At 57.9% G+C, this 22,376-nt stretch overlaps 3 protein-coding genes across 6 annotated transcripts; 1 reads left to right on the forward strand and 2 right to left on the reverse strand.

The window, feature by feature from the left end:
* The first annotated feature begins 663 nt into the window (after positions 1-663).
* LOC133153308 (microtubule-associated serine/threonine-protein kinase 2-like) lies at positions 664-5,238 on the forward strand. The gene is made up of 8 exons (XM_061277520.1): positions 664-869; positions 1,226-1,417; positions 1,562-1,749; positions 1,950-2,073; positions 2,332-2,460; positions 2,695-2,778; positions 2,886-3,058; positions 3,204-5,238. The coding sequence occupies exons 1-8, from the start codon at positions 711-713 to the stop codon at positions 4,327-4,329; spliced, it is 2,175 nt and encodes a 724-aa protein (XP_061133504.1). The 5' UTR covers positions 664-710; the 3' UTR covers positions 4,330-5,238.
* A 1,444-nt stretch (positions 5,239-6,682) lies between these two features.
* adamts17 (ADAM metallopeptidase with thrombospondin type 1 motif, 17) lies at positions 6,683-15,346 on the reverse strand. Of its 2 annotated transcripts, XM_061277517.1 has the most exons (23): positions 15,134-15,346; positions 14,032-14,330; positions 13,672-13,849; positions 12,985-13,157; positions 12,749-12,832; positions 12,435-12,598; positions 12,221-12,264; positions 11,973-12,078; positions 11,744-11,884; positions 11,502-11,652; positions 11,300-11,401; positions 11,013-11,158; positions 10,753-10,922; positions 10,404-10,531; positions 10,171-10,291; positions 9,906-9,986; positions 9,430-9,596; positions 9,032-9,248; positions 8,731-8,866; positions 8,354-8,588; positions 8,059-8,217; positions 7,663-7,852; positions 6,683-7,570 (listed from the first exon to the last, which is right to left on the reverse strand). In XM_061277517.1, the coding sequence occupies exons 1-23, from the start codon at positions 15,189-15,191 to the stop codon at positions 7,392-7,394; spliced, it is 3,429 nt and encodes a 1,142-aa protein (XP_061133501.1). In that variant the 5' UTR covers positions 15,192-15,346; the 3' UTR covers positions 6,683-7,391. The 2 variants fall into 2 exon arrangements, 1 of the variants encoding a protein (XP_061133501.1); XR_009714294.1 differs by lacking the exons at positions 6,683-7,570; positions 7,663-7,852 and having other exon boundaries at positions 8,079-8,217; positions 8,944-9,248.
* Positions 15,347-15,810: 464 nt separating this feature from the next.
* zdhhc1 (zinc finger DHHC-type containing 1) lies at positions 15,811-20,752 on the reverse strand. 3 transcript variants are annotated; one of them, XM_061277524.1, is made up of 10 exons: positions 19,917-20,752; positions 19,339-19,751; positions 19,060-19,235; positions 18,673-18,774; positions 18,473-18,582; positions 18,272-18,394; positions 18,054-18,172; positions 17,913-17,974; positions 17,723-17,831; positions 15,811-17,444 (listed from the first exon to the last, which is right to left on the reverse strand). In XM_061277524.1, exons 2-10 carry the CDS (start codon positions 19,564-19,566, stop codon positions 17,091-17,093), a joined length of 1,383 nt encoding a protein of 460 aa, XP_061133508.1. In that variant the 5' UTR covers positions 19,567-19,751; positions 19,917-20,752; the 3' UTR covers positions 15,811-17,090. The 3 variants fall into 3 exon arrangements, with proteins under 3 accessions (XP_061133508.1, XP_061133507.1, XP_061133505.1); XM_061277523.1 differs by having other exon boundaries at positions 15,811-17,441; positions 18,272-18,582; XM_061277521.1 differs by having other exon boundaries at positions 18,272-18,582.
* Between the last annotated feature and the right edge of the window lie 1,624 nt (positions 20,753-22,376).

The raw sequence follows: 22,376 nt of genomic DNA on the forward strand, positions 1-22,376 counted from the left end.
AACTTTGATGGCAGGCGTGTGAAACAAGGGAAAGCTCCTCAGCGTCCGCCCATGACAAAGATTTCCCTATTTTTTCTAATACAACAAGTCCAATGTTGCCTGGTCGCCACCGCCGCTGCTGCCGTCGCCGTCCTCTGCCGCGACGCCCTCCTCTCAGTGTCATCCACTCCACCACACATGACACAGGTAAGAAGGGCCGCTTTGAAAGCACCTTCAAGACGTAGGCCGACTGGCGTCGAGCTCCAATGTGGTCCTGTCCCGATGTTTCCCCTCCCTCCCTCCCTCCCTCCCTGTCCTCCGGTCTTTTCCCTGGCTGGAATCAGGTCTTCTGCCCTCGTGTCCGTCGGTTGTTCCATCTCTCCTAGTTCCACCGCTCGCTCTCCCTCCCTCCCTGCCTGGCTCGGTTAGGCTAGGGTGTAGGAGGCGCTCAGCTTGGCCAGGTTTCTGACATCTCCTGGGTCTGCAGGTTGAGTTTGATTAGTTGCGCTCTCCGGGTCAAACGCTGTCGTTTAGAGCGGCTTCTTTTCTTTTGGACGAGGCATTCCCATGTGGGTCAGGTACCGCCGCCGCCGGCGTCGTCGAGGGCGGGTCGCGTTGTAACTTAAGCTACTACGGCGAGGTTGTCGGGGGACGCCTGCTTCAACTTGTCTCCGTTCTCTGCCTGTTCTTCAGCGTGCTCTTCCGAGGTGGACGCCCAGGATCGGGCAGAGATGGAAGGTTCCATCGTGGAGAGCAAAAGCAGCTTCTACCACATCCTCAAGCTTCTGGACCGAGGAACCAGCAGTCACGTCTTCAAGTGCAAAAACCTGAACACCGCCAAGGACGTGGCTCTCAAGATCCACAAGAACTACGCGCTGTTTGAAAACGAGGTGGGTGGCTGGGGGTGGAGGCGCTCCGATTTCCCAGCGCTCTGTCCTTGGCTGGCCACGCTCGCTGCCGAGCCGTCGGACGGACTGTGAGTCGAATCGGTGGGGACGAGAAGCGCTTTTGTCCGCCGTCCTCGTTGTTCCCGTCTTCCTGGCTACTTTTGTTTCGGAGGCAAATTTGCAAGAAATTCATATCAGTGGCAACTTTCCGCACTGAACTAGAGCTTGAATCCATTCTGGCCAGCCAGCCAGCCACCCTCCCGATTTTTTCCTTGCAGTCCGATTCCAAAGTACGGCGGCGAGACTCAAGTTTGCGTTGGCACTCTTGCCACCTCCAGAGCTCCTTTTGCTGTCCCCAGATCGAGATGCAAGAGATTGTGAGCGTGCTGGACCCGGACAAGAAGAGCATCGTGGAGTTCATCGAGACCTTCACTTTCAACCGACACCCGTGCCTGGTCTTTGAGCTTCTGGACACCAACTTGTTCAGCATGGTGGTGGATAAGAAATGGAGGACCTTCTCGCCCAACCACATCCGACCCGTGGCCCAACAGGTAGCTAGACGCCAGAGTCCGGCCCATCCGGCCGTAACCCGCCCGAGGAAGTTGCTAGTAGGCTAACGGCGGCGCGGCAGCTTCCTCCCGCCTGCCCCGTCAAGTTGCTCCCTCCTGCCCGTCAAACGTCTGGTTTCTGTTTAGCTTCTGACAGCTTTTGATGCCCTCAAGACTATCGGGGTGATCCACACGGACCTCAAGTCAGATAACATCATGCTGGTCAACCACAGCGCCGCGCCCTTCCGGCTCAAGCTGATTGACTTTGGACTCTCCATCCGCACGGTGAACGCGCCCCTCAGTTACGGCTTGGCCCTGCAGCCCATGGGCAACAGGTCAGTAGAAGAGCGCAGGCGTGCTCCGCATGGGCCAACGACCGGCCGGCCGACCGACCGACCGCGCTGGCCCCAGAAGGGACGCTGTCGGCAGTGGACGGGACGGGGCACTTGGCCAGGCCTCCCTTGCTTGGCAAGTGCCCCCCCCCCCCCCCCCCCCCCCCCGTCCGTTAAGCGTGCGACTGTGCCCCGACCGACAGGGCGCCGGAAGTGGCCCTGGGTCTGCCCTTCTCCGAGGCCATCGACATGTGGTCCCTGGGCTGCGTGCTGTCCTTCTTGTACCTGGGCAACTACCTCTTTATGGCCAACTCCAACTACAACATGGTAGGTGGCCTTTAGCAAACACGCTCCTTCTTTGAAAGTCATGTCCGTTACCTTGTCCCATTCCATCTTCCTCCTCGTCAAATGAGGAGCGATGAAGGTCTTTGAAGCGGCACTTGCACCCGTCGCGGCGTGGGCAGGCCGGCCGGCCATTTCTGGCCGCTTGAAAGGGATGGGAAAGAAAGAAAACATGGCTCGAGCGCTTGACTCGAGCGACGCTATGTCCGCACGCACCGATGGAGTTGCGCCGTGTGTTCGCAGCTGCGGAGCATGATCGAGGTGGTGGGTGGCATTCCCGATCATCTGCTGACTGCCAGCAAAAACACTCACAAGTACTTCAAGAGGAGCGACCGAGACAGCGACGGCGATCATCCCAAATGGCGCCTCATGGTAAGGCGGAAGACATTTCTTGCTAGCTGTGACGCAGCACTGGTCTGCCGTTGGCTCAGTCCCTATTTGGCCCAATTCGGCTCTTGGCCCGGGTGCGGAAGAGACGGCAAAACCCGATCGGATTGTTCAGACGAGGGATCTGCCGTTCCAAAGCGTGGCAAATCCCAATCGGCGAGCCAATTTGCGCCAGCCAATCGGCCGCGGTCACTCAGCCATCCGTCCCTTTGCTTGCAGACCGAGAGGGAGTATCAGGCGAAAACTGGAGTTCGTCCCGAGTCTCTGCCGTGGTCCTTCAAGTGTTTGGATGACCTGCTCGAGGTAAGTCTGCCGCGCTAACATTTAGGCTAATCAGGATCGGCCGTTTCGTTTTCCTCCAAAAGCCATCGGCCGGCCGGCAGGGTAACCCGGGTAATGTCGGTCCGCAGCTCAAGCCGGAGGTGAGCGAGCCGCTGGAGTTGGAGGATCGGAAGGCCTTTGTAGACCTCCTCAAGTGTCTTCTCCAGATGGACCCCGAGCGCAGGATCACCCCCGAGGAGGCGCTCAGGCACCCCTTTCTCACTATGAGCCACCTGAGCCAGCACCAGGCCAGCAGCTCCTAGTGAGTCAAAAACAACACAAGCCACAAGCTCGCGCTCCTCAACAGACCCACCGGTTTGGGTCTGTCCAAGAAGCCACCTCTGTCATTTGGGTCCCCGGCTGGCTTTTTTTCTGTTGAGTACCGCTTGCTTCCTGTCCTCTTTCAGCGTGACTGACAGCTTTGAAAAGATGAAGTTCTGTCCAACGAGGACCTTGGAGAAGGAAGAGCCGGAGTGTCGCTCCGTGTCGGGTCAGTCGCTCAAGTCCAGGAACTGGCGTCAAAGGTTTTGCGGTTTCCTCGGCGCCAAAAGGACAGACGCTCCAGACGGCGCGTCGGCGGCTGACGAGAGGCCTCCCGATCGGGCCCGTGGAGAGGATGTCACGTCAAAGAGCTGGTGCCGCAAATTGCTTCGGTTCTTCAGGACCGACGATGGCGGCGAGCCCGAGCCGCTTCCTCCGAGCAGACTTCGAAGTCGACCCGGCGGCGGTCCAAAGGTCCCTTCTGAGAAGGCCCGGTGGTATCAAAACTGCCTCTTCTTCCCAATGAATCGGATCGTTCCGGAACCGCGCCGCCTTCCCCTCCGCCGAGGCGAGCCCCCCGTACAGGTCCAGACCTGCCAGGACCAGGACCTCCTCCAACCCGGACCTGAAAAGTTGACGCAAAGCCAGCACGCTCGAGCGGATGACGACAGCCTGCCGCGACTCAACAAATCCAGCCAAATCGACAACGCGCCGCAGCTCGGCGAGTCGGCGCCGGGAGCCGACGAGCATCCGTCGTCGCGTGTTCGCAAAGACCGGTCGGCGCCAGTCAACTGTGACCAAAGATGTCGAGTTAACCGTGACAAGTCGTCAGGAGTTCAGCGGTCGTCCCGACTTAAGGACGGGTCGACGCGAGTTACCGAGACTACGGGAGTTGCCACGCCCACGCGAGGCAACAAGTCACGTGTTCAACACGCCATCCCCGCCGCCGCCACCGCCACCACCACCGACAAGCCGATCCGAGCTAAAAACGATAAGTGGTCACACAAGTTGTTGCACGTCAAACACAACGAGTCGTCGCCGGTGAACAAGCTGCCGGTTAAAAAGCACGACGCGGCGTCACGAGCCCACAAGCCGCCGACGCCGCTCAAAACCGAGCAGTCGTCGCGAGTTGACAAGTTGCGAGTGAAAACGGACCAGACGGCGGCGCTCAACAAGCGGCGAGTGAAAAACGAGCAGTCGTCGCGAGCTAACAGGTTGCGAGTCAACGCCGACAAGTCGTCACCCGCCCGCACGAAGAGGACGGTGGCCTGAGCCGCGCCGGGGAGACGTGACCATTGACCTCTCCCTCAACTGTCTGCCACACAAGATGCTTTCCCAGATGGACTGGATTGGTAGCGCTGCAGCCATCACCCGCCCGGCCGGCGCTTCCCCGGAGAGCGTCGGACAACGAGCCACACGAGTGACACGCCGCTGTCGGTCGGCCCTGCGCCCGGGTGGCTGCCGAGCTAGCGTTTCAAACTTTCAAACTAGCGTTAGGGTTTTACACTGGGGTTTCAAAGTAGGGTTAAGGTTTTAACTCTTTGCTGTACAAGGTCATCAATTCTTTGGATGGAATGTCACTTATCCATCCATCCATCTTCTTCCGCTTATCGGGGGTCAGGTCGCGGGGGCAGCAGCATCGGGAGGGACTGTCCCATATAATTGTTTCCAATGTAGAGAAAATATACAATCTCCACAAAAGACTTTTATGAACCTTTATTGTATTTCACTAGCTGACCAGGAGATGGCGACAGCGTGGCATCTGAAGACCATGGATTGTTTGTTCTGCTATAGCCTAGGTAACTGATTCACAATTTGGTTTTGTCTGATATCAGATATTAAATAAAGAAAGCCAACTGGCTGATTGATTTGTTTTAATTGAGAGGGAAAAAAAACAGCAAAAGCATTTCACTAGCTGACCAGGAGATGGCGACAGCGTGGCATCTGAAGACCATGGATTGTTTGTTCTGCTATAGCCTAGGTGACTGATTCACAATTTGGTTTTGTCTGATAATAGATATTAAATAAAGAAAACCAACTGGCTAATTGATTTGTTTTAATTGAGAGAAAAAAAAACATCAGCAAAAGCATTTCACTAACTGACCAGGAGATGGCGACAGCGCGGCATCTGAAGACCATGGATCGTTCTGCTATGCCGGTTTAAAAAAAAAAAAAAAAAAACGTAATTAGCTAAGGGTCAAAGGTCAAAGTTTACGGTTCAAAGTTCACCCAGGGGTCAAAGGTCGGTTCAAAGTTCACGGGGTCATGTGCACATTTTCGATTTTTAACTAGAGTTGAAAGTTCAGGGTTCAAAGGTCACCCAGGGGTCACCACGGGGTCACCACGGGGTCACCGCGGGGTCACCGCGGGTTCAAAGTTCAGGGTTCACTTTTTTTTTTTTTTTTTAGGTTAACCTTTATTTAAACCAGTGCTTCTCAATTATTTTCTGTTACGCCCCCCCTAGCAAGAAGAAAACTATTCGCGCCCCCCCTCCCCACCGTGACTATCCTAACTTGTCTTGTAAGTCGTAAAATGTTGCACTGTCGCAAACGTGACAGAAGTAACAATGAGAGCGCCACTGCCCCCTGCTGTAGCAAACGCGCAATTACACTTTATTCTAGTACTGCCAAAAAAAAAGCCTGTTCCCCAGGGTCACACGCGCCCCCCCAGGAATAGCACCGCGCCCCCCAAGGGGGGCGCGCCCCACTATTTGAGAAGCACTGGATTAACGAGTGAGTGACAGACAGCGTTGCTGCTATGCCAGTTGACACACGTTATGCCGACATTGATGTTTTCATTTTGTATTTGTTGGATTGTAGTTGATGCATGGTGTTATTATACCGAATGTGTTTGCGTTTGAATAAAAGGTTGGAAAAAAATCCGTTATGCCGACTTTTGTTATTTTGGGGGACACCGACTCATATAACAACGTGAAACACATACATATTGTCACGTAAAGTAGTTCACCAAATGTCTGATTTTTGTGAGTTTCATTTTTACTTTTGCAAAGTGGAGTTAGGAAGTTGCAGGCAGCCTCTGAGCTGCGGGAGAAGGAGGGGCCCGGCACGGGACGGGACGGCAACGCTTGGATCCCGAGAGGCAACCGACCGCCGCCTGCATGGGGAACATACACGGAACGAGCAGTCTAGGCCAGGTCAGCGTGCAGATTCTGAGGAAGAGCCGGAAGCGGTGCGGAAAGCGCATCTGCCTGCGCTGCTGGACTTGCACTTGCTGTCACGCGCGCGGTGCGGAAAGCGCATCTGCCACGCGCTGCTGTAGCTGCAAAAAGAGTATTCGGCTGACCTGAGTTCAGCCGCAGCGCAATGCCTTGACTTGGCCCGGCGCACATTCGCCAAGAGTGGCCTTGCCGCCATGTCGTTAATCGGTCGGTCTCGTGCTTGTCTATGCGTCCTGATGTCGTTGTTGCTGATGTTGGGGTGACGTGAATGCAACCGGCTTGCGACGATGTCCGACGCCAGCACGCGCTTCTTGGACTGAGCGTCGTCGTCGCCGCCGCCAGGCGCGCGCATCTTGTCCCGGAACAGCGCGGCTCCATTCCATGCTGGCCGCGCGGAACAGGAGAGCGCGTCGCACTGCACATGACGGATCGCGCTGACCGGCCGGCTGGCAGCTCGACAACATTTATTGTGTAGAGCACCGCGACGCACGTATGCCGAGTACACAAAATGGCAGCCAGCCGACTGAGTGACTAGTGACAAAACCTTCATCAATGTGTTCAATAATCACAACAACAACCACCACAAGAATAATGACGGTAAAAGAAAAATAAGATAGCACCTTTGACCTGAGCACTCTTGCTCAAGGAGGGAGGGAGGGAGGGAGGTTGGGCAGGAGCCAACTGATGACGCGGCGGTGCTGCTGACACTACACACTCATCCGTTGGGCAAACTTTGGCCGGGCCAGCTGTCTGAAAAGCTACTCGCATTTTGGCCGCTCGGTTGGCTCTTGCCGTTTGTCTCGTCAACGGTGCTTTGCTTTGTTTTGTTTCTTTCCTTCCTTCACTTTTGTCAGTGGCTTTACACATTGGAAGCGGAAGGAAGCCTTACGAGGTGAGTCCAGCCCTTCCCACTGCTGATGGAGGTGGACGAGAGCACACTGCAATAGACCGACCGACCCGCTGGCTGACTGGCCATCAGTCACACGCGCTGCTATGATTAGGATTCAAATAGAAAAGAAAGAATGGCAATGGGTAGGAAGAAAAAACCCGAAGCAGAAGCAGACTGCTGCGTGCCGGATGGCCTCCTGCTTTGGCTTTTGATTGTCAAAGAAAACAGAGCTAGTGAGCATTTGCAAGTCTTTGGATTTTCTCTCCATCACCTTCCGTCACTCGGACCGGGCGCCGCCGCCGCCGGTGAGGTCCCGCCAGCGTAAAAGTCTCTGCATGTCTGGCAGCAGCGTTGGTACCAGCGCATGTCCCGGCAGAGGTTCTTCTCGCGGATCACGTGGCAGTACACGGGCCACTGGTCGCCGGAGCACTTGTACGTCAGGGCGGCTGAGGGGCGAGCAAACATGCCACGTCAGCGCGCGGCGGGCGGGCGAGCGAGCCAGCCTGTGACGCAGCGGCACGCCGAGACGCTGACCCACCCAGCCTGGGTGAGGTGATGGTGTTGCCGTCCACGCGGTGGCCCTCACGCCGGCAGTCTCCCTCGGCCCGGCACGGCCGATAGGTGGGCGGGCGCGCGCCTGGCGGGCACGCGTCCCCGTGGCGACCCGTCACTTTGTGCATGCATTGAACCGCTCGTGACTGCAGGCCCCGCCCGCACGAGGACGAGCACTGGCGGCAGCACACCCAAAGACCAGAAGAAAAGTCATTTGCGTTCCCACACCTCAAGCGGGCGGGCGGGCGGGCGGGCGGGCAGGAGACAACATCAGAAGCCGTGGAGTAGCTCCAGAAGGCCACTTTGCCAGTCAAAAAAGAGCAGCGCACAAAATCCCGCTCGCTCGCCCGCCCGCCGGCGTACTGCGTGAGGCGCACCGTACCTTGGACCATTGGGCCGTCTTCCACTCGAAGCAGCGCGAGTGGTCCTGGCAGGGTTCCTGGTGGGCGGGCCGCGTCAGCGCATCGCAGCGCCCTCCGGCGGCGGCGTGGCCGCACGTGACGTTGCGGTTGCGCTGGCCCGTGCCGCAGCCCTCCGAGCACTGAAACGCCAAGGAGGCTGCTTCAAGACTCACTGAGGCAAGCCAATCCCACCAGCCAAATCTTGCACGCCGTCAATTGCATAAGAAACCTTGCAAGGAACCAGGCCCCAGGACCACTGCTTTGTTTTTTTTTCACCTGTGACCACTCGGAGGCTTCCCAGACACTGAGGCAGAGGCGGCCCTCACAGGTCTGCAGGGTCGGCGGGCGGGGCCCCGGGCAGCGGCCCATGCCATCACCGTCGTCTCCGCCGTCGCCACCGTTGTCCTCTTCCCACGACGCGTTGCGGGGCTGCTGCGCGCAGGCCACGCGGCGCCGCTGCGTGCCAGGGCCGCACGTGGCCGAGCACGGGCCCCACTGGCCTGCCAGCCACCTGAAGCGCAAAGTTCAGCCAAAGAAGCTCGGCGTCACGCCACGGTGTTTTGATTGGAAACGTTCAGGCGACAGATTAGGACACCAAACTGGTTTGATTGAGCAGCATCGAACCAGTCGGTGGCAGTGGTGCAAGCGCATACCGGTAGAGGCAGGCTTGAGGGTTGCACAGCTCGACTCGCGGCGGCGGCCGACGGTCGGGCCGACAGAAAGAATGGTCCACCGCCTCCGTGGACTGGTTGGCCAGACGGGCGCACGACACCGTCGTCCTCCTCTCGCCTGCGCAGATCAAAGGCAGCCAGTCCAGACAGAGGAAGTGCCACAACCCCCCGTACCTAGCCCGCCCACCAACCCACCTGCGCCTCCGCTGGCCAGTGGCCACCACGACCTGCCGGCCAGCTGGCGCTGTCAAAGTTGCCGAGCTTTGGTTCTCAGCTTTCGTACCTCCTCCGCATTGCGCTGTGCAGGCCTTCCAGCTGCTGTGCATCCAGATGTAGACACGCTGCTGCATTGTTGCCTTGTCGTCGTCGTCGTCGTCGTCATGGTGCTGCGGCGGCGGCGGCGGCGGCGGCGCTTGCGAGGGTTTGCGCCGTTGCGATGCGTTGAGGGCCAAGGTGTACTCGTAGCGAATGCCGTACGTCTGGTCGTGGAACAGAAGCACCTGGCAGGCACAGGCAGGCACAGGCAGGCACAGGCATGCGGCGCCGGCCGGCGGCGGCCATTCAAGTGGCGTCATTGGGATGCTCCACGTGGCAATTCAAAGGCTTTTGCTCAAGCCTCTGTCTCGGGCAAAGGAGAGCCATCAGCACGACAATGGATCTTTTGGATGTGTCGCGAGCTACCATGAGGTGCAGCGGGGCGCGCGTGGGGCCCCTGGCCGACATTTTTTCCCACAGTCCTCTCCTGACGTATCTGACGGTGGTGCCGGCCACGTGGAATTCTCCCGGCAGTTCAATCTTCCAGTCGCTGTTGATGGACTTGCCGGTGCCGCCGGTGCCGTCCTTCAGGGCTGAGCGCAAGGGGGAGGGAGGGGACAGTTTGGCTCCAGCTTCCATCATGCCACTCAAGAGACACAACAAGCAAGAAAAAAACAATCTCTTGGAGGAATCTTTTCCCTCCAAAAAAGAAAGCAATTGACACAATGAGCCAAAAGAGCTGGCATTTCTCAAAAGTCAGTAGAAAGGTCAGAGAGGAGGAAACTTGCACATGCGTTGATTTCCTGAACGCCAGGCACAAGGAAAAGTAGTGAAAGAAAACGGAGCCCTTTTGAAGGAAGAAGGAACGCTTGGCCTAACCCTCCGTCCGCTCCCTTTCTTACCCAGAAAGCTGTGCGAAGGTTTGTCCTCCACCACTTTGATCCTTTGCGCTCCGGCAGGAATGACAACCGCCTCCACGTAGCCTGACGCACGCACGCACACACACACACACACGCACACACACGCGCACACACACACACACACACACACACACGCTGAAAAGACGCAAACGGTCGCCGCCATGCCGCCAGCAAGCAGCTTGTTGGCCAGCTGCCATTTTCTTTCTAGCCACCAATGGGGAGAGTGTTCTGGCCAGCCATGTCCTACCCATGCCTCCGCTGCGGTTGAAGTCTCCCCTGACGACGGTACACGATCGGCCGTCCCCGTTACAAACGCCGCAAGCGTCTTCTTTGGACGGAGACCCGATGACGCCGTCGCAGCCGATTTTCTGAGCCCGCCCACGACAAAGAAAGACAGCGAGAAGCTCGTCAGAGTTGGCAAAAGGCGGCAGATCGCTTCTGGGAAGGAAAGCGCTTTGGACCGAAATGCGCTTTGCACACCTGACACCTGCCGTTGACGCACAGGTCGGCCTCGTAGGGTCCGCACGGCGTCCCGTCCACCACCCTCTCCGCCATCAGCACGGCCACGTCGCGACCCACCGGAGTGCAGAACAACACGCAAGGTTTCTCTGAGTGCAAACACACACACACACACACACACACACACACACACACATTAAGCATGAAACATACACACAGAAAATGTGCAATCACACATGCACAATACGCACACCCAATCAATGTAACACACACACACACAAAATGTTGGTCACAAAGACACACTCAGACGCAATGCGGGCCAGGCTTTTGCGCATGCCAGCGAGCGAGTGAGCGAGCGAGCGAGCGTCACCGTCGTTGACGACGGCAGTTAGCACATCGCTCTTGGTCTTGCCGGCGTGCCGGTCGTAGGACAAACACTGAAGGTCTCTGAAGCTCGGCGCTCCCTTTGGGCACGGAGGACCTTCGCAGGCTTTGTGCTCCACGCTGCCCTTCTGGCAGGGATGTCCGCCCGGACCGGGCCTGCCACACACACACACACACACACAATAGTGGCTTAAAGAGCAGGTCGTGGTGGCGACTGGCCAGCGGAGGCGCAGGTGGGCTACGTACGGGGGGTTGTCGCACTTCCTCTGTCTGAACTGGACTCCGGTGGCGCAGGTGCGACTGCACATGCTCCACGGGCTCCAAGGACTCCAGTCACCGTCCACGTGCTGTGGGATCGGGGTCTTACTCACGCACTGCCCTGCGCGGCACCACTGACACACACGTGCACACGGGCGGGTTAAACACTCTCTCACACACGCGCGCGCACACACACACACACACACACACACACACACACACACACACGCACACACACCCACACTGTCCTGTACAGGCACACACATGCGCGGCACCTTGTCCGGTCCACACTGAGTCCCGTCCAGGGGAGGGTCCAATTTGGTCTTGCAGGAGGCATCGCCGCCCACCAGGCACCACAAGCCGGCGCACATCAGATGCTAGGGGAGGGACAGCCGGTCACAGCCTGTGCGAGCAAAAGAAGGTGCCGTGCGTGCGTGCGTGCGTGCGTGCGTGCGTGCGTGCGTGCGAGCGCGCTACCTCCATGTCGGAGCAGAAGGTGGCGTTGGTTCCAAAGAGGATCTGACACTGCTCGTCCGCGCTGTAATGCATCCCGGGCAGCTTGTGAGGGAGGCGCAGCTGGTAGCGACTCCCGGGCTCCGTGTGCACCAGACAGCCGCTGGACTTGGACCTGACGCCGAGACGCACGGGCCGCGTCCCAATTCAGAGCCCGCCGCTACCGCCGCCGCCGCCGCCACATCCATTGTGTCTACTAAGCTCACCCGAGGAACTTGCCAAGGTCGTCGCGGCTGCAGGGCGACCAGGACAGGTCGCTAGGGTTGCGTCCCTTCAGCCACTCGCCGGACATGATGTAGGCGCGGCCGCTGCAGGAGGCGTGCTCGTCGTCGTGGCTCATACCCATGCTAGCGGTGGCGACGGCACACGCAGCGGGTGAGGCGGCTCAAGGAAGCTGAGACGGACACTCGCTCGCTCGCTCGCTCGCTCACTCACTTGTGTCCCAGCTCGTGCGCCACCGTGAAGGCCAAGTTGAGGCCGTTGTCCTCGGCCAGCACGCATTTGCGTTTGGCGCTGCACGCGCCGCCCAGGTAGGCCATACCTTGCCAAACAAAGGCCCTGTTAGCCACGCGCTAACGAGCGATTTGAGAGGAAGAAAATTCAGAAAGACTGTGACGCCGCCGAAAAACACACGTATGGGAAATGAGGCCACAAAAGCGTGCGCCCTGAAGTGGCTGGCTTACCAACGGTATCACACGGTTCCTCCTTATGCACGCAGAAGTCTGTCCTGAAAAGCGCAAAACAGCAATTGTGGCACAAGTTCCATGGCGTCACCAGGCAAAGTCCTGCATTTGTTGTCCCGCCGAGGCATAGCGCTGGCTCCCTGCTGAAGAAAGCTAACGGAAAGGGTGCCGTGGTCGCGCGGCACTTGCGCTCCCTCCCTGTCCATCGACCCACCTGGTGACCAGCACGGCGGCGTCCACGGGCGGGACTTGATGGCGTCCTCCGGGAAGGCGGTTGCTCCCCGGGTAGCGTGGCGGCGGCCCTCCGAACTCTTGCTGCTGCCAGTGGCAGAAGCTCTCCAGGGAGCGCTGGCCGTGGTGGCCCACCTTCAGCTTCTCCTAACGGAACACACACACACACAGCGCTACAGGGAAGCGAGCCTTCCCATCCCAGATGAGCGCGGGCGGCGGGCGATATGGGAGCGGGAAGGTTCCGTGCGAGCTTTGCGAGGTCGCGGGAGGTCGGCGCTGGCCGTCGTCGACACTCACGGGGCGGCTGTGGAGCAGAACCAACTTTGTGACCCGGATGTTGATCCTCACGCCCAGACTTTGGTGCTGGAACATGTTGTACACCTGACACACACGCGCCGACAGGAAGCCTTGAGAGCGAGTGGCGGGCGGGCCGGCGGGCGGGCGGGCGGCTGCCTGGCTGTGACCAGAGCTTTTCAGCAGGAGCTAAGGCGTCAGCGCTGGCCGAGGGAGCGGCTCGCCACAACTCTGCTCACCATGTTCATGACGGTCAACAAGAACCTCTTGGCGGCGTCGGCTCCGTGGTAGCGGACCATGCTGGAGTCGGCCACCAGCAGCGTTTCCAGCGTGTAGGCGTCCCGGGCGCCCACGGCCGCGCGCCTGCCTCGACCGTCCTCGCTCGCCTCGGAAGCGGCCCGCTTCTTCTCATCTGCCGAGGCACAGGTGAGGTGGTGCGGGGCGGGGCGGGGCGAGGCGCCAGGCCCACACGCCGTCGGCAGTCAAATGAATGGCTCTGGCACGGCTGGCCCTATGATGGACTCTTTGCTTTTGTTTTGCTTTTTTCCGTCACCAAAGGACGATTGCCGAGAGAACCTTTTGAAAGGAGCGTTTCTTCAAAAAAGGACTCGCCAGACCCCTGACCTAACGGAACCATACGCGCACTCGCTTGTGAACATGTGGAATGCATTAAGAGCGTGCGCGGTCTCGGCTGCGAGGGCTCGTGTAACGTTTGCCGCTCGGCTTCATGAATGTGCACGAGGGACGACGGCGCTGAGCGTCTGTGTGCGTGCTGTTTCCAAAAACAAGATGTCAAGATGTCACGTTGTGTTCAAAAGCTGAAGTGCGCTTCAACATTGGAGACCCAATTTGTGTGCTTCCCATGCACGTCGCCTGCGGCCCTTTCTGCCCATGCCCGTCCAGCGCAAGAGTTGAGAGCGGCAAACCTGGCCATTCCGCTGCGTCAGCGGCGTCCCGACCATACCGGCGCCGGCGGCGGCGCAGAAGCCCATGTTTGATTCCCGAGAGCCACCCCGGGGAAGTGGTGTTCTGTCGCCGCTGCCGCTCGTCCCCCTCCAGCGGCCGCACCAAAAGAACTTCGCCGTCCACATGCACCAGGCCTGTCTGGAACAGAAAACCAGGTAGGAGATACAGAGTTGAAGCCCCCTCAAAAAATGATGCATTCGTATCACTTGCCAGACACTTGTTTACTGTACGTTTTCTTTGCGACCGGGCCGGGCCGACGAATGAATCCCCCGCCATATCGGTCACGCCCGAGTCACCGCCTTGAGCGCATGCGCACGTACCAGGCCTCCGCAGGCCGTGACGGACACCGACGAGCCGGGTCGCTCCAGAACGGAGCCCGAGTAGAGGCAGAGCTGGTCGCGCTCCACTCGCACGCCGGCGGCTCGCCCGGCGGCCCGTCGTTCCTCCACCAGCAGGTGACTCCCCAGCAGGCCGCCGCTTCTGCTGACGTCGAGCCGGAGGTTCCGGCCGAACGCCGCCAGCGACACCAGCAGGCGGTCCGGGTGGCCGGGCGCCGTCAGCAGCTCGGGGATCACCTCCGCGGATTCCTCAGAATCCCCGTCCACGCCAACCACCGCCGCTGTGCAAAAAGCGCCTCGTCCAAATCATTACGTTGCAGTAGTCTTCAATGATCATGATAAAGGCTGCTAATCGGACATGCACATTTGCACTATTGGTGAGGAAAGGCGAGCCTACCCGACCACAAATTGGGAAAAGTGTGCTTGTCGTTGCACTTTGGACAGCAAAGAAAGTGTTTGGAAAAATCGGCACATGAGCAAACGACACATTTTGGATGAATGCGAGCCCCTATTTACATTCCTGAAGCAGAAGAGATTGGTACAACAGTTGGGGTGCCAACAACCCGCCGCCCCGTTTGGCGGGAGGGAGGGAGGGACAAGGAAGGCGCTAACAGGGAAATGAGATGAGCCCCGCTCTTATTTTTGCATCGACCCATTAGACTGCCCATGTCATCTGGCCAGCAGAATAAAACTAAACCAAATCAAGATGCTACGCGACGGCTTGGAAGCAATTTCGAAGATTCGACAGAGATTGTTGAAGGAGAGAAGCTGCTGACATCCGTCAGTCAGTCAGTCAGTCAGTCAGTCAAGTCAGTCAGTCAGTCAGTCCGTCAATCAATCGGGTCGGCGGCCGGAATTGGACTTTTGCTCTCAGTCTCGACTCATGACTGGACGCAAAATGGGCGGGCGCCTAGGAGAAAGCAGTGGAGGTCGACCACGCACGCGTATTTAAGACACAGTCAAGTCGGCACAGACAGCGAGCCGAAAAGGTTCCTTCGGCCCAAAGTATTTGCACTCCGGCCGGCCAGCGGTGCACTCGAGATCGCACACGCAAGGCAAGGCAAGGCAAGGCAAGGCAACTTACCGGACACTTCCGCGCACAACAGCGCCACCAGCAGGCGCACCACGCGGCCGCTGCGCATGCCGAGGCCAAGAACCGGACTGGGACCGGCAGCAGAGCCGCTCGCGTCGACCGCGAGCAGATCCGGGACTCGGACTTACGTCGTCGGACCGGCTGGCAGAAGCGTGAGGGCGCCACACTTTTCTTTTTTTCTTCCCCAAAAGTGGATCAAATCGGGTTGACCGAGGACACGCCCGCCCGCGCAGGCCGGCTCCGCCTTAATCCGATACCATTGGTCTGTTTCGACTTCACGGAGGAGAGAGCCGCCTCTCATTGGCCGACAAGGCTGTCAGTTAGAGCGGGGCGGGAAGTGAAACCTTACACATGGTCGGTCTGCGGTGGGACGGGATGGGATCCGGTCGCGTCGCGTCGGGTCGGGTTGGGGGGGGAGCCGGTCTTGTGCCAGCGCGTGCACAGCTGATCCAATTGTTTTGGATTGTATTTGTTACAACAAAAAAGAAATGCTAACGGCCGTCTTCTTTTAATCAACTTTTGTAGCTGTGGCGCCGTTAGGCCTCTTCTTTTTCCAGCTTCTGTCACTTGGTCCGTTACACTTCTTTTCTGCATTTTTGCTTCTTTTTAGTGACTTCGACAAAATGTTCAAGATGATCACTTCCCAACCAAAATTCAAAACGAAGCAATTTCCTTTTCAAGTATAATGTGTTTTATGACATCCAATACAAAAAGAAAGCATTTCCTTCTTTTAGTGCATGTTTTGGAAAAAACAAACAAAAGTACATGCTAAAAATAAAGTGTAAACATTGACACGATAGGCAAAAAAGTTTTGGTTGCAGGTTTTTGTGAGCGACTCCATTCATCTACGAGCCTGCGCGTGCTGCTTCTTCACGTGATGGACGCACCAGAGGGGGGGGGGGGGGGGGGGGGGGGGAGGGGGCAACCTGGCTGTCGCCTGCTTGACCCAAGCAAACAGCGATACTGACACCACTGTATCCATCGCTTCGCGCTAGTATCGATCCGATATCGATACCGACTTGGTATGGCGGGGCCGCCCCAAGCCAGCCGCAAAGCTCCTCCCCTCCCTTGGAGTTTTGGGCGAAAATGAGCCATTCGGGAAATGTAGAAAACATGTGGTGGCTTGGAGTGTTTTCAATCAATCGAGAAAGGATGATGGGCACCAGGTAGTAGAAATAGGACTTCACCTGGACATATTTAGCCAGAAAAAAAATGGAAAATAAGGAAATGGTGTGAATTTTAGGGAAGGTGAAAAACAATTTGAGGTTGCAATGCGTTGACAACTTCGGACGGAATAAATGGGGCTTTTATTGTGTGAGTGTGTGTGTGTGGGGGGGGCGATTTGGAAATGTGGAAAATATTTTGGAGTTGGGGAGGGTTCAGGCAGTACAGCAATGTTGAAGGGGAAGAATTTGTTTCATGGGGCCATACGGGCACTTGGTGCTTCAACATAAATAAGGAATTAAAACAACCAAGCAGGAGTACATTTGAAAGTAGCCAAGATGGAAACAAGCGGACAGGAGAAAAGGTGGAAGAAGACGTTGCCAACGAGTGGAACATAATCAATGTGGAACGGGATTGCAGCCTGGAAGGGGCGCACACACACTCAGCAGTGTGGACGTGGTGACTTTCTGGCATAAGTTGAGGTTGCAAAAGATGTGCAAGTTGCTGCCATTGGCTGGTGTCCCTCGATGACTGCTGGGAAAGGCTCCGGCACGCCCGCGAGCACCTTTAGGCCACGTTTTCCCAAAAGATTAGGAGGAGGTAGGCCTGGAGACCAGGCTCCAGATTGGCCACCATCCGGTCGGGGGACGACCAAACCCAACTGACGACCGAGTGACAGTGAGTGAGTGAGCGAGCGAGCGAGCGAGCGAAACATGACCGACGTCAAAGTCGTCCCTGTGCGTTTGCGTTGCCGGCAGCGCAACAGGATGAGCGGGTAGCCGGGTCACCGCCGCCGTCCGGCAATGGGCGGAAACCAGGAGGAGGAGGAGGAGGAAGGCGCACTCTGCATCCTTCCCTCGCTGGCTCCGCTCACAAAAACGCCGGTCCGCCACGGGGCCAGCGAGCCTAGTTTGTCTAACGCCACGGGGACCTCCTCCAGGGACTCGGCCGAGTCGGAGTGGTACTCGGCGGGAGGGGCGGTGGCCCGGACCGGCGGCGAGGGCGGGAGGCCCTGGTGTAGGCGGGGGGGCCTGGCAACGGGCGGGCCCGGTAGCCACGCGCCCGCTCGTTCTGATGAACAACGAGCGTCTGGACCAGCATCTGCCACAACTGCACCGTGTCCGCCCATCTTCCTCTTCTTATTTGTTGTCATCGTGTTGTGGGAAAAGACCAACACACACAAACACACACACACAGATAGTAGGAAACACAATTTCGATCTCTTTGTAGGTCTTGACATGTGAAGAAATTGACAATAAAGCAGACTTTGACACGCACGCGCACTCAACTCTCTGGCTCGAGTTGACCAACGAGTTTTTTTTTGAAATATTTGCTGAAGTTGCCGTAATCTCCTTCAGAGAGGCAATTCATCCAGGACTCAACAACGGATCCATTCTCAAAGGAATCGATATTTACCTTTTGTGCGGCGTACGGGCACTGTGCCGTGTGGTGCTGCATGGAGATTGTGGGCGGGGCATTTGGCTCCGCAAACGGGCTAGCCGCAGCCCTCGGATCGCCCACCAGCCTTACGACACACACACACACACAAAATTGGTCGACAGCGTCGTCGCAGCCGTTAGGCTAGGGAAGCGAGAGGGGGTCCTACCGCTCGCGCCGCTCATCCAGCTGAGGCCGGGTGTAGCCCGGCGTTTCCGAGTCGTCCGTTCCCTGACAACAACACGGTCGTCGTCACATAAGCGAGGCGGCAAACAAAGCAAAGGCCCGACCGGCGGCGGCGCCGCGTTACCTCGGAGCGGCCGGACGCTCGGGCGGCGTGCTTGACGCCGTCCGGGCTTGTCGTTTGTCTTCCGTCCTGGCGGTGGCGCTGGCGCACGATGTACTCGTACGTGCTCAACCTGTTCCACACTCCAATATGCACGCCATACAAGTCACGCTTCCAGAGCGGGGCTTCAAGCGCCGTCACGCGCCATTGAGCGCCACACGTGTGCCGCCGCGCCCACTTACTGAGATAGAAGTGGAAGAGCAGCAGGTGGCAGAGGAGCACGCAAGCGAGCAACGCCAGCGCTCCCGTGACGGCGGCCAGCGCCGGCACCGCCGACGGGAACGGCGACGTCGTCCGGTTGGGGGCTGAGCGGGAAGAGGAGCGAGCGCGGCGCTTAGCGAGCCAACAGTTACCGTGGCGGCGGCGGCGGCGGGCCCACTCACCCCGGGAGTGTTTGTCGGGCTCCCAGAAGAACCGGATCAGCACGTAGGACGAAACGGCCAGGAGGACGCACACGCCCAACACGGCCGACACCACGCTGTACAGGAACAACCTGGCCGTGGCCACAGGTTAGAGGGCGTGTTTTGCAAGTGGCTGGCTAGCAGGTTGCGAGCGCAAGACGGCGGGCGGGCGGGCGACTGACTTGTAATTTCTGCTTCCCACACAGTTGTTGAGCCAGCGACAGTGATGATCAAAGTCGGCCACGCATTTGTTACACGCGCTGCAGTGTTTGGACTTGGGCCCTCTGAAACAAACGCCGCACACATTGGCCCAGTGCAGACAGAATGGAAGAAGCCCGAACGAAGTGAAATGAAATGCAAAACGAAATGGCAGGCAGCGACACCCAAATGGAACGGAGGCGCCCCAAATCCGTTTCGGCGCCAGCGGCCCAGAGAATCCAGAGCCAAGCGAACCTCCAGCTTCAAGCCAACAGCTAAGGAATTGCAAGGCGACGCAATCTCCAGGATCCAAACGGGGCCGCGTCATGTGATGCAAGCAAGCGCACGGAAGCGTGCGGCGCGCCACTCACACGTCCACCTGGCAGAGGTAGCAGTGGCAGTTCTCAATGACGTGGGCACGTTTGGAGCGGTCCAAGACGGGAAGCGGCCCTTGGAGGCTCTTGGCTCGGACGTTGCGGTCGGCCGGGTCCACGCTAGCCGCCATGACGTGAGTGCACAGGTGGCACGCAAACATCACGCCGGTGCACTGAGCGGCGCATCGGGAAGCTTCACGCAAGGTTGGTGAGTCACCTGGCGAGCGAGCGAGCGAGCGAGCGAGCGCACGCAAGCGAGCGAGCAAGCAAGGATACGATGTAGCCGGCCGGCGTCCAGTGGGCGGGCAGCAGCGGCACAAGGACGCCCAGGCCCACTACGGCAAAGTAGGCGTAGAGGAGCCAGGCCAGCATCTGAAAGGGATGAGGAGGCCAGCTCCAGCCGTTGGTGCGCGAGCAGGCCGGGGGGCCGCCGCCGCCGCCGCGCCCGTCGTCCACGCCTCCCGCCGGCGCCGTGCGGTTGGGAGTCTTTGCGCACGCGTCCATCCTGCGCGTCGCGCGGGCGGGTCAGCCGGCCGGACGGCCGGCCGCGTTAGCTCATCGCCCCTCAGACGACTGGCATGCCGACTCGGCTCGTCTGCTTGAGCCCGCCGCCGCCGCCGCCGCCGCCGCCGCCGTCCGTTAAATCGGTCGGACAGCTTGCGTGCGTCGCTTGAGCCGACGAAGCCCAACTTGGTAACAAACAAGATAGAAATAAATAGATTCATTGCTTTGGACAAACATCTCGGCCGGCGCCAAGCCAACACAGTTTGACGAGGCGCGTTGCTCAGTGCGAAAAGTGCAGACGAGTAAATCCTCCATCAATCAGCAAAAAGAAAATATCGCCGGCCGCTCACCTTTCAACCCACGCGAGCGGGACCCATCTGACGGATGGCGCTGGTGGGCCACATCAACCCCAACTCAAGCTCGTTCGCCGGCCGTCGGGGGCTCTTGGCCAGGTCCGGTGCTCCGGTAAGTCTAGTCCGGTCCGGTCCGATCCGATCCGGACGACACAGAGCGTTGCGGGCCTCCCGGTCGGTGGGAATGTAAGCCCGGCCGCGGCTATAGGGCAACGCGAGCGGGCGGCTAACTAGTCCGCAGCTCGAGCCCGCAGCTGATCCACGGGCGGGCAGGTACGAGCGTCACCGTGCTAGCGAGCCGAATCCCCGACCCCCGCTAAACAAAACGAGATGGGCTGCGTGTGGCCGCCATCTTGAAGCGGGGCTCCCGCTACGGTCACGCCCACAGACACGAAGGCGCTCAGATCCGAGATTGCCACTGGCGGCTGGACGCGACCCACCGCACCGCACCGCCTCTGTTCGCCCTTATTGGCTGCTGCATCTGGGGAGGCCGCGCCCCCTCCGGCTTCCCAGCCGCTCGTAGTTTCTGTGGCAACGCCAAGAGCGCTCCCTATTGGCCGGCTACTCCTTGCCCCGCCCCCAAACTTGAGCGAGAGACGAGTGACGTCGTGGTGTGATGAATCGTTATGACCAGCAGGGGGGGAGGGGGCGTATAACCAAAGTTGTAGTAGTATTGCCATTAACCTAATTCAAACTCAGTAAATTCATAATATCATCAAATCAACGAAAAAGGAACATTTAACAAAAGTCAATAAGTAATAACCTTGGTAAATCAACAAAGCCATTGGTCAATTAAAAGCTCAAGAATATTGTCAAATAAATACCACTGGTAATAAATACACTCCTATTTCAACAACAACAAAAGTTCATCAATTAGTGTGCAATGCCATCAATGAAAGTACACCATTAACTCAAAATAACTATTTATGTGTTCGGAACTTTGTTTGCAGACGGAGTGCTAGAAAAGACTTTTGCCTTCCTACATTTGAAGTCTGAGCATTGTCGCAACAACTGTGATCAATTCCTACGTCTGCGAGTGGGCAAAACGGCACAGCCCGGATGGGCGGGGCTGCCTCCGGAGGCGTATGCACTCCAGGTGACAACATGGACCTTGTTTGCCTTTCTTTACAGGGAAAACAATTCGTACCGCGTAGATCCCAAGAGGCAATTTGGGAGCTGTTTGGGAGCTTCAGATCAGGGGATGATTTGAGAATAATTGTCAATTTCTGTCTATGTGAAGCCCTTTGAGACTGCTTGTGATTTAGGGCTATACAAATCAACTTGACTTGACAATTTGCATCTTCAGACCACAACGCCGACGTTTCATTTGGCACAGCTAACGCGAAAGACGTTTGGGCCTTCAAAGTCAGACAACAACGGTCGCGTTTCGTTTGGCACAGCTAACGCAAAAGACGTTTGGGCCTTCAAAGTCTCTCAAGACACGATCAGAAGAATGAACATTCAAGTGATAGGAAGCGCTTGGTTACACGTACAGCCATTGTCAATAAAGATGCTTTGTCATTGATTGTATTGATTTGCTTTGTTGCAAGGAGTCAACGTTTGCAGCCTGAATGCTAAAAGCCAAGCGTTCCTGCCCCTTTAAGAGGAAATCCGAGGCGGCGGCGGCGGCGGCGGGGCCAGCGGGGGTCAAGCCGGGCTGCCTGTTATGCTTTTGGGAAGGATCGTAAATTAAAGCGACATTTGCAGGGGAAGCCGCCCATCCAAGCGGCCAACCGGCGTCCCGCAGAGCTTTGAAATATTTCCGCTTGTTTCGTCGAGGGGGTCCGCTCCGATCCAAGTGGACGCCCGGACCTGCATGAACGCCCCTCCCCCAATGTCCTAATACAAACAAACTGCAAAGGCATGCACTCCGCCCCCACCCCCATCGCTGCTCCTACCAAACTGCAAAGGGGTTCCAACCAGATCATTTGAGCCACTTGAGGACACTCTACTAGTGCATGGCAAACATGACTCTGGTACAAGTTCAAGGACTGACCCTACAAAAGTAGCCGCACGCTGCACTTCAATTCAGTGTGTGTACGTGTGTGTGTGTGTGTGTGGGGGGGGGGGGGGGATACTCAAAGTAAAAATGAATAAGTCAAAGTACTGCTCAAATCCTTCAGTTCAGCAATATCAGCTAAAAGTTGAGGCAGCTGGACTCACAGACTCTCCTTGGAGAAAAACAAGTCCTCTCAAATAAAAGTAGTTGTGGAAACAACAGTTGTCACGCACACGCATGCGCGCACACCCATGCACGCTCTCGCTGTCCAACACTTGCGCTTGCGCACGACAAGAAGCAGATGAACATTTTTGTGTGACAGGATGTGACCCTTGACCTGCACGTACACGTGGGACCATTCCCGGTATCCGCCCCCGCACACAAATGCGTTAGTGTGTGTGTGTGCGCGCGCGCGCGCGCGCGTGTGTAAGCATTTGTGTTTGCGCTCGGTTTCAGTG

The sequence above is a fragment of the Syngnathus typhle genome, linkage group LG4 (genome assembly GCF_033458585.1).
Source record: "Syngnathus typhle isolate RoL2023-S1 ecotype Sweden linkage group LG4, RoL_Styp_1.0, whole genome shotgun sequence".
Classification (NCBI taxonomy): domain Eukaryota; kingdom Metazoa; phylum Chordata; class Actinopteri; order Syngnathiformes; family Syngnathidae; genus Syngnathus; species Syngnathus typhle.

Bases quoted from the DNA above. Each gene is read 5' to 3' on its own strand.
- LOC133153308 (XM_061277520.1), top strand. From the start codon at position 711: ATGGAAGGTTCCATCGTGGAGAGCAAAAGCAGCTTCTACCACATCCTC. The intron at 2,461-2,694 runs GTAAGGCGGAAG...CTTTGCTTGCAG, and splicing joins ATCCCAAATGGCGCCTCATG to ACCGAGAGGGAGTATCAGGC. The intron at 2,779-2,885 runs GTAAGTCTGCCG...GTCGGTCCGCAG, and splicing joins GTTTGGATGACCTGCTCGAG to CTCAAGCCGGAGGTGAGCGA.
- adamts17 (XM_061277517.1), bottom strand. From the start codon at position 15,191: ATGCGCAGCGGCCGCGTGGTGCGCCTGCTGGTGGCGCTGTTGTGCGCG. The intron at 12,265-12,434 runs GTGGGTCGATGG...TGCGCTTTTCAG, and splicing joins GCCGCCGTGCTGGTCACCAG to GACAGACTTCTGCGTGCATA. The intron at 9,987-10,170 runs GTAGGACATGGC...TGCGTGCGTCAG, and splicing joins CAACCGCAGCGGAGGCATGG to GCTACGTGGAGGCGGTTGTC.
- zdhhc1 (XM_061277521.1), bottom strand. From the start codon at position 19,566: ATGGACGCGTGCGCAAAGACTCCCAACCGCACGGCGCCGGCGGGAGGC. The intron at 18,583-18,672 runs GTCAGTCGCCCG...GGCCACGGCCAG, and splicing joins GTGGGAAGCAGAAATTACAA to GTTGTTCCTGTACAGCGTGG. The intron at 17,832-17,912 runs GTAGGACCCCCT...GTGTGTCGTAAG, and splicing joins CTGGATGAGCGGCGCGAGCG to GCTGGTGGGCGATCCGAGGG.